Consider the following 14876-nt stretch of genomic DNA (forward strand, 5'->3'; position numbering starts at 1 on the left):
CCGTTCTCCTTCCGCAGTTCGGGTTTAATTCTCCCTCCCTCCCGCCGGGAAATGCCAGTGAGGAAGGCGGGAAGGACTGCATCTTGTTCTTAATATGGGCCAGACTCGTCTCCCGTTTCTCAGGCTACTGGGTCTCACTCAAACTACTCTTGAGGCATCACTTCCGACACAAAACCAGAGCAGACAAGCTCCTGGGGAAAGCGCGATGGATGAACATATGAAAGATACATTAAGAGAAAGCACATGCGGTGTCACAAGCCAGCCTGACCTGTGGGGTGATTGTTTATTTTCCCCATCACTCTTCACCACCTGCACTCCCGGCTCCATCGCTCTGAATTACATGGAGTCGGTGTGCAGCTAGGCGGGGACCCATTGTGTTAACCGGGTGCAGCTCCTTTATGGGAAGAAAGAAACGTTCGCAGGAGGGGCTTGCCCAGAAGATCAAGTCACACACATGCTCCTGGTTAGTTAAAATAAAGGAAGGAAAACTAGAAAAACAGAGACACATGCTCCTAAGTAATACAGCCCACAGCCAGCTTTTACTCATGGGCCCCACTCAAACCATCCACAGAACCACAGCCCCAGAGTCCAGGCAAATCCCACTATATCGCTAGCAGTCAAGAGCAAACACTAATATTTATCCCATCTTATTGGATAGACTGTGTAGCTCATTGTGTCAGCCAAACTTGGGTTACGTTCCTGTAGTAACAACAGTCAATCAATACTGTATTTCAAACTTCATGAAGAGGAGGGGGAAGAAAGGCTGTGAAATTGCCTAGAAAACACATCCGAAAAGCAAACTCAATCCATGGATGTAATGATTGTTATTAATGTACAGAGGGAAATACAGCTTTACTAACTCCTACAGTTCCATAAATAAAATCCCATAGTTTAAACATGCAAAATAAAGTGGTGAGCTAACCAAAACACCAATAAATCGCAATGCGCAGCATAATTATTGAATGGCTCCCAGTCAGAAGCTGTGCATAGAATGATTGATGCAATATAACACAACAGAGGAACAACAAACAGCGAGGTGTTGGACTGAGTTGATACTGGTAGGTATGCTATTGCTGGTTCTTTTCTGATGGCTCCACCAGTTTCAGCAGAATTTAAACTTTCATCACAAAGAACAAAAAGACGTTTGACCTCTCTGGCTGCCTCGAGAACCTGCTGAATGTGAACGGATGCAATGCTGCTTTCCAGAGTCGTCAGCCAGCCAGCCTAGAAAGCGCACTGGGATAGGCAAGTCGTGCTCCTCCCCTGCAGTGAGGGACTGCAGACAGCCCGGAACCACACCAGTTCTGCTGAGAAAGAGGGGGAGGGCAGGGCTGTGGGATCCCACCCGGGCGGGTTTGTATCCCGTGCATGCCAAAGCGCTGCTCACGGGGGCTCTCTCCTCTACGGTGTGTGCGAGGGAACAGAGCAGCAGCGGGACCTGCAGGCGACCATGTGGTTTCCCCTCCACGTGTCCCACAGGGTCAGGGGCGCAAGTACCGGTGACACTGGGGACGTGGAGTGGCACTCCCTGTCTCACACAGGGTGCGTCTACCCAGGAGCGGGAAGGGGGTGTCCCAGCTCGGGCAGACATACGCACGCGAGCTCTGCTCGACGCAGCACACTACAAATGACAGTGTGGCTGTGGCTCAGGCTAGCTGTCCGAGTGTATAACTTGGGGGTTGGTACTTGGGTCGCTTGCCTGAGCCACCGCCTTGGCCACACGACTGTTTTCAAGCAGCACTAGGACGGGTACGTCCACCCAAGTTAGGAACCATCTTCCCCGCTGCTGTGTGGACGTACCCACCGAGAGTGGGCAGGCAGGCTCAAGGAACGGGCGGAGCACTGGCTACTACTCAAACTGGCCAGGCAGTGCCAGGGCACGCACGCTGTGCTAGGTACAGGACTGGTGCAGGTTACAACCTCCCGGAGCTGGGGGAGAACCAGGAGGCAGCTTACGCCTCGGTACAAAAGCCAGTGGGGCAGCCTGCTGATAAAATGCAGTGCGTTTGTGATACAATTACCCGAATGTGGCAAACCCAACGAAGAAAATGCTCAATGAAAAAGATGCACTCTGGGGGAAATACCCAGCAATAACCAAAAAGGACTTTATCTGAGAATTAATTCCTGGCTATTATTTTAATTGAAAAAGAAGCAGAAATAACTTACCCTTTCTAAAGACTTGAGAAGATTCTGCCTCTCTTTCAGCTTTTGGATACTGATGACTATTTTGTGCCTTGCACCTTTGGTAACATTCTGTGAAGATACAGTACAATGTGACACTCACATCTCCACCAGCCAGCAGGATGCACAAAAATCCTTTCTTTCGTAAGTGAAAAGGGCTGCTGTTAATTCAAGAAACCTCTGAATTCAGGGATAATCAGAGAGGCACAGGGTCTAAGGAAACAGGTTAGAAACCCATTGAAGTTATAGATTTCTCACTGGCTTGTGCACCCTCCTTTGGAGTGGCAATATTTATAAGTGCTCACAAGGGACGAAAGGTCTTCTCAGAGACTTAAGAAAGATGTTTTTAAATCCAATGTCAGGTCTGGGAGCAGAACTACAGCTCTCGGTGCCAGAACACAGTTTTCTGTGATTCAAATCAAACAAACACTTGGCAGAAACTGAAAAAATTGCCCTCTGCCACCTGCTGCCTTTGATCACAGTTTGTTTGCAGTTGTTCACAGTTCTCTAGGGAGCTGACTCGGCGAGCCTTACTCTGGCAGAGTAGAATGTACTGTACACTGACACGAAGAGAAGGCCCACTGATTCCAATGGGACCACTTGTGTCATTAAATGTAGAGATCTCACTACAGTTTTAAACTATTTTGCACAAGGCGTGGCAATGCTGAGAAAAGCAATCCTCAAAAAAAAAACAAAAAAAAAAAAACAACCCTCAGAGTTAGGAACCGAAATAGCGGCACCCAGCCTGATTCACTACCGTGGTAGTCCAGTTTATGCTGGGGTAACTCAACAGTGTTATCCCAGCTCCACATTGGTGTATCTCCACTTGTACCCTGACATAAAACTGGAGTAAGAGTGTGGTGAATCAGGCCCCCTGGCTCTAAGAGAGGTGTGAGAAGCTTAGGCCTGGTCTACACTTCAAAATTAGTCTACACTTAAAAAAATTTCATGGCCCGAGCACTATAGTTGGGCAGCCCTAAGTCCAGTGTAGACATACCTAGGACAGCGGAAGAATTCCTCCATTGGCCTAGTTGCCGCCTCTCGGAGGGGTGGATTAACTCCATTGACATGCCCTTAGAAAGCTGCGGGGCCCCTTTCATTTTAAGGAAAGCTTGGCTGGGACATTGCCAGTTTCCTTCCTCCAGTGCAAGTCAGTGTTTAGGCCATGTCTACACTAGCACTTATGTCGGCAAAACTTGTCACTCAGGAGTGTGAAAAAAATCCACCCCCCTGAGCAACATAAATTTTGCAGGCATAAGCACTTGTGTGCAGAACGCTGCGTCAGCAGGAGACGCTCTCTGCTGACATAGCTACCACAGCTCGTTGAGCTCGTTTTATTCTGTCGATGGGAGAACTCTCTCCCATCAGCATAACGCGGCTAAACAAGCGCTCTTACACCGGCACAGCTTGTAAGTGTAGACACAGCCTTAGTGAAGGCTCTGGAAAGTTTAGAAGGGGCTGAAGAAATTGGAAGTTAAAAAAAAGACCCTGTCAAAAATCAGCTGAGCACCTATATAGGCCTTGAACCCAAAAAGACTAGAGTATCCTTCTCCGGCAATGAAAGTGTTACCAGATCATTCATTCCATCAAACTTTTGGAATCATAGCTCAGAGGAAAAACAAATCTATTTGCAACACGGCAGCAGCATTTGATTTATAAAGATGCTAATCAGATCTATTTATCCCAGGGATAACATGGAAAGCAATCTATTAAGGAGATTTTAAAAGGAACAAATAAGTCAGTCACCAAATTCCCGTTGATTTTCAATGGGTGTTGGATGTCTGAATGCCATTTGTGCCTCTGAAAGGGTCCTCCTTAAAGTTCAGTGGTGAAAGCCAGTGCACATCTCCCATTGACTTTGATGGGATGAGGATTTCACCCCATGACTTCACTGACAAGCTTTTGGCCAAGTCATTTTTGGATACAAGGTGTCGTTTGCCCCCCCCCCCAGTTTTTGGCATTTTTTTGCAATGTTCACAAATGATGCAAAGTTTTCAGGGAAACCTATCAACAAACTGAACAAACAGAGCGTTTTTAATCGTGACAACACTAGAAAAAATATGTGACTAACTGTTTTATAGCTAATTTGAGACATACTTGTGCCTCGAGCTGGCATTCAGTAAGTGCCATCATTTCTTCATATGTCATCTGGGAGAAAAGAGCTGCATACTTGTGCAGACGGAGACTCTTCAGCCAGGCAGGAACATCTGCAGCACAAAGGCAAGTCGACAAAACGCCCTGTTATTTGATGACACTATTTAACAACATAACATAAAATCAACAACAACATGAGGAGTTTATTAGGCAACGGATTCCTTTTGTTTTCCACAGTACTGGCTTACTGATAGCTCCAAAACTTTTATTGCACTTTGATGTTAGCAACGAAGGCTGGAACGTGCCTAAGGATATACGTCCCAAGTTCCCACTGATTTCAATGGTGTTTCAGATGCATATTCATTGGCAGGATCAGTCCCTTGATGTGGGGCATTTCCTATTAGATCTGATTGCCCTTTATGAGCCACGGTGAAGTAGTTTACTGTCTTTTGAAGATTCTTCTTAATTCCCTGTTCACACTATTGTTTTTAAATACTAGTGTTTCATCTTACACAGAAATGTATTCACAGCACTGAGACAAGACAGAGGAGATGGCGTGGCCTTTTGATCAAGAGTCAGGTCTTACAGAGTTGCAAACCTGGCAAATAACTACTTAGACTCAGGGCCGGCCTTAGGGAGAATGGTGCCCTGGACGAACTTGTATTTTGGCTCCTGCCCTTAATGCTGCCCTCAACGCCCCAGTGCCCGCCAGGCCTGGGCAGCCAACTTGATCCCCTCCATGCCCCCATCACAGCTTGACCCTGGCTGAAGAGCTGTGTGGAGATGGAGAGCACTGATAGCATGATACCCCAACCCCATAATGGCCCCATAGACACACTGAGTGGGGAAGGGGCTCCCGCAGTGCAGCACATCCCACTGCAGAGCTTTGTGGGGCCACAGTCCCCTTCCCTACACCCTGGAGGCTGGGGGGGCCCAGACTCTGATGGCGCTGGCAAAAGCAGAGAGCCAGCCCCGCGGGAAAGCAAAGGGCGGTACCCCGGGGGAACTGAGCTCCATGGCCGCATGCGCCCATCCGCTGGGCACTGCTCTGCACCGCTGCTGCCCGCGACTCTCACGCTCCCTTTATCTTACTGCTGCTGCCACCTTGGGCCTCTTCTGGGCTCACTGTGTAAAGATGCAGCGGGTCTGCCCCCAGCCCACGCTTCCTTCCTCTTCCTCTGCTCCTTCCCTCGCCTGCATGGCACAGGGTGGCCCTTCTCCGCTCTTCTTCCTCACCCCCCAACTCCAGTTTCTTTGCTTCTCTCTCCTGCTCGAGGAATTGGGCCCATTGCACAGCCCTGCCCCCAGACTCTCCATGCCCCAGCCCTGTCCCCCAGACTCACCAGTCCCCAGTCCTGCTTCGCCACAGCACCCTCTCGGGTGGTCACCCACCTGTCAGGCCGGCCCTTAGAGTCAGGAGGTCGATTGGAGCTTGATCCGATACTCCCTGAACTCAATGGACAGGCTTCCATTAACTTCAGCGGACCAGACCCCTTTGGTCACTGGGGATGGGCATTATCTACATATTTAAATAGCTGTCCAAGCCCTAAATGAGACCTAATAACTCATAAAACTCCACTGTTGCGCAATGAGAGATCAGTGCCTGGATGGAAACCCTACTTAATGTGAGTGCAGGGTGCCTCTCCATGGGGCTTGTGCGGTGCAGTTACATCAGAGTAGCTACCATAGTGCAAATGCCCCCCAGGAAAGGGAAGACCTTCGTTTCCAAATTTTCTGGACTCTGAGAAATTAGTGAGTGGGTTTTAATGAAAATGAGCAAAACACTATTTTCACCACCACTCACGCTCACACACACACACCGATTGATGAAAAGGGGGAAAAATTCAAAATTCAGAAGTGTAGCTTAGTATAAAATCCAAACTCCATCATATTACCTGAAACTTGCTTTCTTCCCAGTTCTATTCTGCTGTACAATATCCTACAGCCCTGGTTCAGCAAAGCACTTAAGCACATGCTGTTGTCAGGTATACACCTAAGTACTTTGCTAAGCAGGGATGAATTTAAGCACGTGCTTATGGCTACGCATACATGTAAATGCGTTGCTTAATTGGGGCCTAATATCAGAACCTGAATCTACCTGAATTTTTGTTTTAGCATCACGTTTCCATTTAGACTATGGACATTTCCAACACACACCCTCTTTACAGAATTTCTGACAACATAAAAAGTTGTGGTGATTTCTTATTTTGCTGTATTTTTTTTCCAGTCACGTAGAAATGGCATGGTTATTATGGGCGACTGACTAGCTCCCAGATCAAGCAATAAATGCATATAGAAATGGTAGGTAAAAAGCCACTGGGTGAGGAGGCTACTTAGACCTTTGGGGCTTGTTTGCAGTCTATTCCTGTCAAGGGTCAGGGTGAGCTCATCTTCCAAGATTCCCCACCCCTGACACATATCCAAATGGCTCCATGTCACTATGACCTTCCTTTCAGAAGGGAAGTCTGGACAAATCTCCCTCTGCAGAGGTGTTCAGTATATTCCTGAATTGAGACACTAAGCGCTCCCCCTACAAAGAACCCAGCACACGCTCAGCTCACTGCAGCCTGGAAGCCGGATGGATGTCTGCTTTGATCCTTCGCTTACTGAAACCAATGGCAAAACTCCCATTGGGCTGAACTGGAGCAGAGAGGGCATTCTGATTGCTGCAGTGTCACTAGACCGTCAAGTCTTCTATGCTGGTCGGGGCAAGCCCTCTCCTTGCTGGAACTACTCGGGACGGGTTCGGCTGCTGGGGCAGGACGGTGGTAGCCTGCTCCGGATGGGAGAACTCTCTGTGCTGCAGAGACCCATTCTATGGGCGTGCCTTCTGTGATGCCACATACAGAGAGCTTGGTGATGGGCTGGGAGAGGATTAGGGTCAGGACTGGTGGGTCTGCAACCGAGTGGGGACATCAGCCTGTTTCCCCCTTGGCAAAGGAAAGGGGGTGAGACTCCCACTGCCCTGAGGCTTCAGTAACAGCTGTGCAGTGACTGCAGCATGTTGGGAAGCACTCCTCCTTACCCTGGTTGCTTGGGCTATTCGCTAGAGTGCACTAGGCCCTTCAGGAAATATTTCTCAGGGGGTTGTAAATTACAAAGGCATGTTGCAGCTGCAGACAGTTCAACTTTAACCAGTTCCATCAGCGTCAGAAGGGCATGTTCCCACAATCTCAGACTCTGAGTCGTGATTCCCAGGGCTGAAAGTTACCTAGTGCCAGCTGTCACTTGGTTGGAAAGCCTTGAAGTATGTTTCCTACCAAAATGGTTCTGAGACGCTCAGTTAACCTAACAGTCCAGAAAGAGTCAGTGGGGTGAAGCGTCAAATGCAGTTACCTAAATGAGGCCCACACCCTGGATAACTTTGTGCATAAAGACATGACAAGGCCCATACAAATATGGTATTTAGGTGCACAATGGACAGAAGAGCAACCTAAGCTCCTTCACTGGACAGTTTAGCCCAATATGTCTAACCCGCCCCCTGCCACCATTGGAACAACCATCTCACAGCACCTTCTTCAGCAAGTCATACCAGTGCAGCTATTTCTCCAGGTCTGGGTACGTGGAGACGTTTACCCTGTGTTCTGCGCGTTAGTACGTCTTAGTGAGAGCGTCCCAGCATCTTCCTGCTCGACCTTGGCTCTTGCACACAGAGGAGCTGTTTGCCGAACGTCTCACCCCAAACTCAATTCGAAAGTAAACAGAGGAAATGCCAAGTAGCCCAGTCAGCAGTATTTAGCTCAAGTTCCTTGGCCTCAGTCACCATCCCAGGTCATTTAAATTAAATGACTTAAATGTTAGATTTTGAGAGGGAAGGAAGAAAATGATAATTGCAAAGCAAACATGGGAGCCAGGTACACACCAAGCCTGGAAGGTCTAAAGTAAGCACTATTCCCAAAACCCCTGACATGCAACTGTTTTACAAACGCTCCAGTTAGACCCCTTACACCAACGGCAAGCTGAAGAGTACAGCAACAGCAAGCCTCTGGTTTCTAGTGTAAATGGATGTAACCCAACCCAGCATGAGCACCTGTTTTAGATGGAGGAGTCACATCTGTCCCCATGTCCCCAGTGGGCATCTGTCCTCAGCATATGCATACGCTGCCAGTAAAGCACGTTGGGACGAGTCAGGACGAGGGTGCCAGCTCGATGTACGCGATTATTCTCCATAAAAGATGGCACTGAACCTCAGGTCCGAACCACCCTCATGGTCGGCAGAACTTCAGCTCACCCAGCTGGGGCCCACCTCTGCCTGTGATGGGGCCCTTCTCACTGGTGATGCTTCCACAGGAAGTCCGATGTGTAGCCTTGAGGAAACTGGAGCAGGAAGGGCCAGACGGTGCTCACAGCACTGAGCCCATCGTAAGGGGCTGCAGTGCAGAGCCGCACGACCCCAAGGGGAGCACCAGAGGTCTTCAGCGCCCCTGTGCGCGTAGAGTGTGCGCAAACCGTGACATCCCTGTCGCAGACTCAGCATACGCCCCCACCCTGCACCTGGCCAGCCAGCTCCAATGGGGGGCACATAGTGGTGGCGGTATGATGATACCTTAGGTGGTATGATTACGCCTTCCACTCTGCTTTCTTGAACTAGGCAGGGGAATCCTTAAGCTCCCCTCAGTGCAGAGTCCGTAATTCTATGAGCTGGGCCGGTGGCAGAGGAAAGCTCCTTACTCCCCCTCCTGACTGTGCACTGGCAAAAGGGCTAGATAGACTCTAGCCCCATGAAAGGAAAATAGGGTGCAAAGGGGGGGAAATTACAAGGTGTTGAGCTCTTTTAGACCATTTAATGGCAGTACCTGGAAAATCACCATGCAGGATACAGTTATTACTCCCTAATGATCTGCCGCACGGCCGAGTGCTGAGCTATTCTGCACACATGCAGGGTTACTCTTGACTCACCCGTTACTAATAGTTCATTACTCAGTCACCGTGTGATAGTTCTGAAACACTGCGCCCAGCGTTAACAGAGTGTTTTTTCATGCCAGGTGTTTCTAATCAGTTATTCAGAAAACTCGTCATCTACATTTCGAACAGAAGTCTGGAGCTAACGGGCCAAATTCTGCTCTCAGGCCTTGTTTTCACACTGTGGGTGTACTATACTGGCAATATGCTATATAGCTATACCGGTATAATCATACCGGAAAACCTTTCTAATGTAGGTGCACTTACACTGGCAAAAAAGTGCTTCTGACAGCAGAGTTTATTCTGGTTTGGTGAGCGTACCCAAGTCTAGTCGTAAGTTCTCTTATGCCAGGAGAGCTGCATCTACACTAGGGGTTTGGCCACCATAGTTATGCCACCAAAATAATCACACCCCTAACAGACCTAGCGAACCACGCTATGAACACCTCACAACTATTCTCAAACCCTTGCCAGCCTCTCCCTTCAACTGCCCCCCAAATCCAACCCCAAGCAGAGTTTAGAGCCTGTAAAGGGAGAAGTGCCAGAGACTCCATAAAATCCACGAGAGGCTTCACTTTTGCTATTGATTTTATGTAGAAGGTACTCAAATGGGCATCAGTATAAAACCCTAAAATAGACAGATAGGGTACGTCTACATTGCCATTAAACACCCATGCCATTAATCATGGGCTATGAGGCTGTTTAATTGTAGTGTAGATGCTCAGGAGGGTCCCAGAGCCTGTACTCCAGTCTGAGCCTGAATATCTACACCACTATCGTTCAGCCCTGCAGCTTGAGACCCGTGAGCCCAAGTCAGCCACAGGTGTTTAATTGCAATGTAGACAAACCCATAAATATGCTGGCAGAGATTGTAAGGGTAGACCTACCCTCAGATACATCAGTATAAACTCCACTGACCGCTACAGCAAAGGTGAGATAATGCTATGATATAAACTAAAGTAATTCAGGAGAGACCCTGGATTTGCACCAAGATATCTAAAAGCAAAGTTTGGCCCACAGCATGTAGTTACGGAAGAGGCCACGCCTTCCTTTAGCTGCAAGGCAATGTCTTCTGCAAAGGTAAGGGAACTGGGTGGAAGATATTAAATTATGGGGCTAAATCAGTGACTCTCACCTGCACTTCTGCTGCAGCTGAATCAACGGTTTGCAGCTGCATCTTAGAACTCTGTCTTTTCACAATTTCAAAGCCACTCACTATGCATCATTTTTATCATACTTGAATACGAAATGGACATCTCTGCAATGTGCTGGGATCCACTCCTGACACTGTATGCACGCAAGCAACCCTTACTCACATGGACAATTCCACCAGCTTCACTGCTACTTATGTGAACAAAGCTCGCTCACGTGAGTTTGGGTTCCAGGATTGGGCTGGAAATGGAACGCTCGACATAGAAAATTCACAAGTTTCATTTCTGAATGAATAATGCATCTCGTTGTATGTTGCTGATGCTAATCCACTTAATCTTTCTCATTCTTAGGGTGTAGACTTCATGCTGCCAGCCCAGCTACACATTGTAGCAGTGCATAATCTGATAGTTTAGATGAGAGGACAATGGGCTATGGAGAACACTGGTTTGCATCAGCTGAGAATCCAGCCCAATATTTAGTTCCACCAAAAATATGACCAAAATGCTAGCATTGTCACTCAGAATTTTGACTTCTCTTTTTGATGTCCATTTCAGAACATGTCTAGAGTGCACAGGAGAACTGGCAATCATACCCTCCTGCACTGAGACGACCTGCACACAAAACTCAGAGACTACGGAACTTGGGAGATAATGCAAAATATCCAGTTCCTTGTGACAACCACTGTAGCCACTGCCTGGCACTAACATGATGAAAGATAAGGAGGACTTGTGGCACCTTAGGGACTAACAAACTGATTTGAGCATAAGCTTTCGTGAGCTACAGCTCACTTCTACTCTGAAATCTGTCATGATGAAAGATGGAACCCCCAACATCAGGACAGGTAGATCTGGAAGTCCAGAAAGTTACAAAACTTTTGAAAAGCAGCTCTCAAACCATTGCAGTATTTTTGGCAGCTCCCACTGTACGGTTGGTGAGATTCTGGATAAAATATCGAGACACAGAGCTTCCGGTCCTGCTTGCCTGTCCTCCATCTTATTCTTTTCATTGGTATATGTTTCGCTGCAGCCTGATGATGTGCTCTAGTGTCACATAACAACTCAAGAGCATAGCAGAACCAGAAGCCTATGTTTAAAACACCATCTCCCTGCTGTTGTAGATGAGGAAGCTGGGAGGCAACATGCTGAAGAAAGGAAAGAGCTAACGGGTACATTTACTCTGTTGAGCAATCGCCATGAAACAAAGGAATCTGAACATCCTGGCTGAATGCAAGAACAACTTTGCTCATAGACCGTTCTAGGAGAGGACCTTGGAAGAACTAGGCAAAGAAGCAAGGAGTTGAAAGTGCACATATTTATTCTTGGTCAGTGCGGAATCCAGTGGTTGTACTTGCTGACAAACAGTCTCGTAAATAATGTTTGCTCTGAAAAAAGGAGAGGGGAAATGAGTTTCCTTTCCCTAAGCCTGTTTCTCTTTGGAGCAGGGAATTTCTTTATTTTTGTGTACCAGACAATGCTGTGCACATTGTTGGTGCAAAACAATGATGATGATGATGGGTGGAGAAAGATTAAGCAATTTCTGCCCCTTTGTCTTTATACTACATACATATATAAATAACTAAAATAGGAAAAGAACAAGTTAAGAATTATTTAGACAAGTTAGATGTCTTCAAGTTGGCAGGGGCTGACACAATACATCCTAGAATACTTAAGGAACTGGCAGAAGAGATCTCTGAGCTATCAGTGATTATCTTTGAGAGGAGGATGGGAGAGATCCCAGAGGCCAGGAAAAGGGCAAATATAGTACCTATCTATAAAAGGGTGAATAAGAACAACCCAGGGAATTGTAGACCAGTAACTTAACTTTGGTACCTGGAAATATTATGGAGCAAATAATCAAACAACTGATTTGTAAACACCCGAAGATAATAAGGTAAGAAGGAAAAGTCAACATGGATTTATCAAGAACAAATCATGTCAAACCAATCTAATATCCCTTTTTGACAGGGTAACAAGCCTTGTGGATAGGACGGAAGCAGTAGATGTGAGCTATCTTGACTTAAGTAAGACTCTTGATACTGTCTCACATGACTGTCTCATAAACAAACTAGGGAAATATAGCCTACACAAACCTACTATAAAGTGGTTGCACAACTGGTTGGAAAACCATACTCAGAGAGTTATCAATGGTTCACACTCAAGTTGGAAGGGTATAACGAGTGGGGTCCCACCAGGCTCTGTCATGGGTCTGGTTCTATTCAATATCTTCATAAATTATTTGGATAATGGCATAGAGAGCACACTTATAAAGTTTGCAAATGATACCAAGCTGTAAGGGGTTGCAAGCGCTTTGGAGGACAGGTTTAGAATTCAAAATGATCTCGACAAACTGAAGGAAATGGTCTGAAATAAACAGGATGAAATTCAATACGGACAAATGAAAAGTACTACACCACTGTGTTTTCCTCAAGTGTCCTTGGCTAATGGCAGCACAGCTCCTAGAGGAATTAGTGAAGGGACACTCCTCTGCTGATTCTGATTAGCTGCTCCGCACTGATCTCTCTAGGCTCTTTAGTACATGCTGTATTTGATTATTACTTAGTGTTTATATTACAAGAACTGGTAGTCCTAACTGAGATTAGGATCCCATTTTGCTGGACGCTGTGTGCATTGCACCGGGCTTGTCTACATGGGGAAATTTACTGACATAGCCATACGGGTAATTCTTATTCCAGAATATGAGTGTCCACATGGGGAGTTGCACTGGTGTAATTATACCAGTAAATCTCCCTGTGCAAAGAAGCCCTAACACACGGTCCCTGCCTCAAAAAGCTTATAACGTAAATAGACAAGACAGATAAAGGGTGGAGGAGAAACAGAGGCAGGAAGTGACTTGCCCCTGTTCACAGCACAGGGAATGGAACTCACTAATCCAAAGCAACACTAGTGTGTGGAGGCCAGTGACAGAGAAAGGTGCATGTCAGAACTAATGTGAAACTGAAATGGGGCCAGTAGGTGATATCTTTGCTGAGTCCATGAGACATTTCCAAGCATCTGGTTTGCAGCATTCGGTCAACCTCAGTACAGTATTGCCATTCTCAAACACAGTATCATTTTAAAATACATTCTATATAATAATAATTAAAAAAAAAAACCCTTGACATTTGAGGCCCAGATCCCGCAGTTAGGCCCACCCTGAAGATCTGATTGCTGGGTAGGGGCCTTAATGGGTTACTTAGAATTCTGCATCCTTTCTCAAAGGATAGTTAGTTTTATTGCTAAAAAGCAGTTAAAAATGCAGGCGTAGTGGAAAATTCAACCAAACCGCACAGAAGAAATTCAATTCAAATAAATATTCTCTCTCAACTACAACTTTTCCAAATACCTGGTGGTATTCTTGTTCCACCAAACTCCACAATGGTAAATCACACATGGCATGCTAAGCTTATACTATGCTACTTTAGACAATAATAAAAAACAAAACAATACAACCCTCCACCCTGCCCAAGAGGATCAATTCTGAACTTAAGGCTGCACATTATAGAGATACAACCTAGCTTTTCAAATAGCTGATGACGTGAAGTGAATTGTGGTCAGATGGCATATTGACACATCAGAGCATCTTGTAATACACCATGAAGGCGGCACAGATCGAAGAACATACTTTGTGTAGAGAAATGCCCACTTGCTCCACTAACCCTATGGTACTGGGTAGCACTCATTTGCTTAGCCTGAAACTAATGCTGAAATGAAAATAATCTTTTGCAAGGCAATGTTTATTTCTTCACTCAAATTAAGCTTTGTGCAAAGATACTGGTATTAAAACATTAATATTCACTAGTACAAAGAGCACATAAATGTATCTTAAATATACACTGGCTGAATTCTCAATGAAAATGAAGAAAAGCTGTCATCTTACAGAAAGTTAGGGGAATATCTTTTCCTTCTATCTATCCCTGTCTTGCCATCTTTTCTTTTCAAATTGTGAACCATATATAATTGGAGCAGAGCCTGTTTCTGGGGGGCGGGGGCAGCAGGGTGTCTCATTTTCACTCACCTTTCATACCACTCCCTTCTTCCTGGAATGTGTTACGAGCAGAAGGCTGATCTTCTAAATGTTCACTCCCACCACTTCCCGAAGAGGCTACACTGCTCTGTGGAGACAGGGGGGCGTGATCGGAGGGGATGCACTGGGGTCCTCTAGCTCGTAAATCCTCATGAGACATCCATCCATGTCCTAGAGGCTGGTTTGGCACATTCATGGGTGGGGTAAGGGACACAGATCGTTTCAAAGGGCTGTGGTGTGTCTGGCCTGAGAGAACTGAAAAAAAATAAAATTAAACAGGTTATTCCCCCCCTCACGTTCTGGGATGCAGCAGAATCCCCAGTGAAGCTAATTAGTTAATCATGGTGTGTACTGCTTGCTTCCAGAACAATTTCATGACTGGCTGCTAGTACCTGAATCATAGCCTGATCTTTCTTTTACCTTCTCAGAAAAAGGAAAGACACAACACCTCAAGCAGGATGGGATCACACGATCCATATCTAATCGCTTAGGAAAAAATGTTGCACGGATTTGATTTCTAATTT

At 46.4% G+C, this 14876-nt stretch overlaps 1 protein-coding gene across 11 annotated transcripts in view; it reads right to left on the reverse strand.

The window, feature by feature from the left end:
• SAMD4A (sterile alpha motif domain containing 4A) overlaps nt 1-14876 on the reverse strand; it is a 211533-nt gene that overhangs the window by 38616 nt on the left and 158041 nt on the right. For 9 of the 11 annotated variants that reach the window (XR_012159608.1, XM_073350077.1, XM_073350079.1 and 6 more), the window contains exons 4-6: nt 14344-14607; nt 4279-4388; nt 2167-2253 (exon numbers count right to left, since the gene is read on the reverse strand). Coding sequence is in view for 10 of the 11 variants with exons in the window: in XM_073350077.1 (XP_073206178.1) it covers nt 2167-2253; nt 4279-4388; nt 14344-14607 (461 nt within the window). In the remaining variant the exon portion in view is untranslated. The remainder of the gene's footprint in view (nt 1-2166; nt 2254-4278; nt 4389-14343; nt 14608-14876) is intronic. The other 2 variants (XM_073350082.1, XM_073350081.1) reach the window with 1 other exon arrangement.

Source organism: Lepidochelys kempii, chromosome 6, assembly GCF_965140265.1.
Source record: "Lepidochelys kempii isolate rLepKem1 chromosome 6, rLepKem1.hap2, whole genome shotgun sequence".
NCBI lineage: Eukaryota > Metazoa > Chordata > Testudines > Cheloniidae > Lepidochelys > Lepidochelys kempii.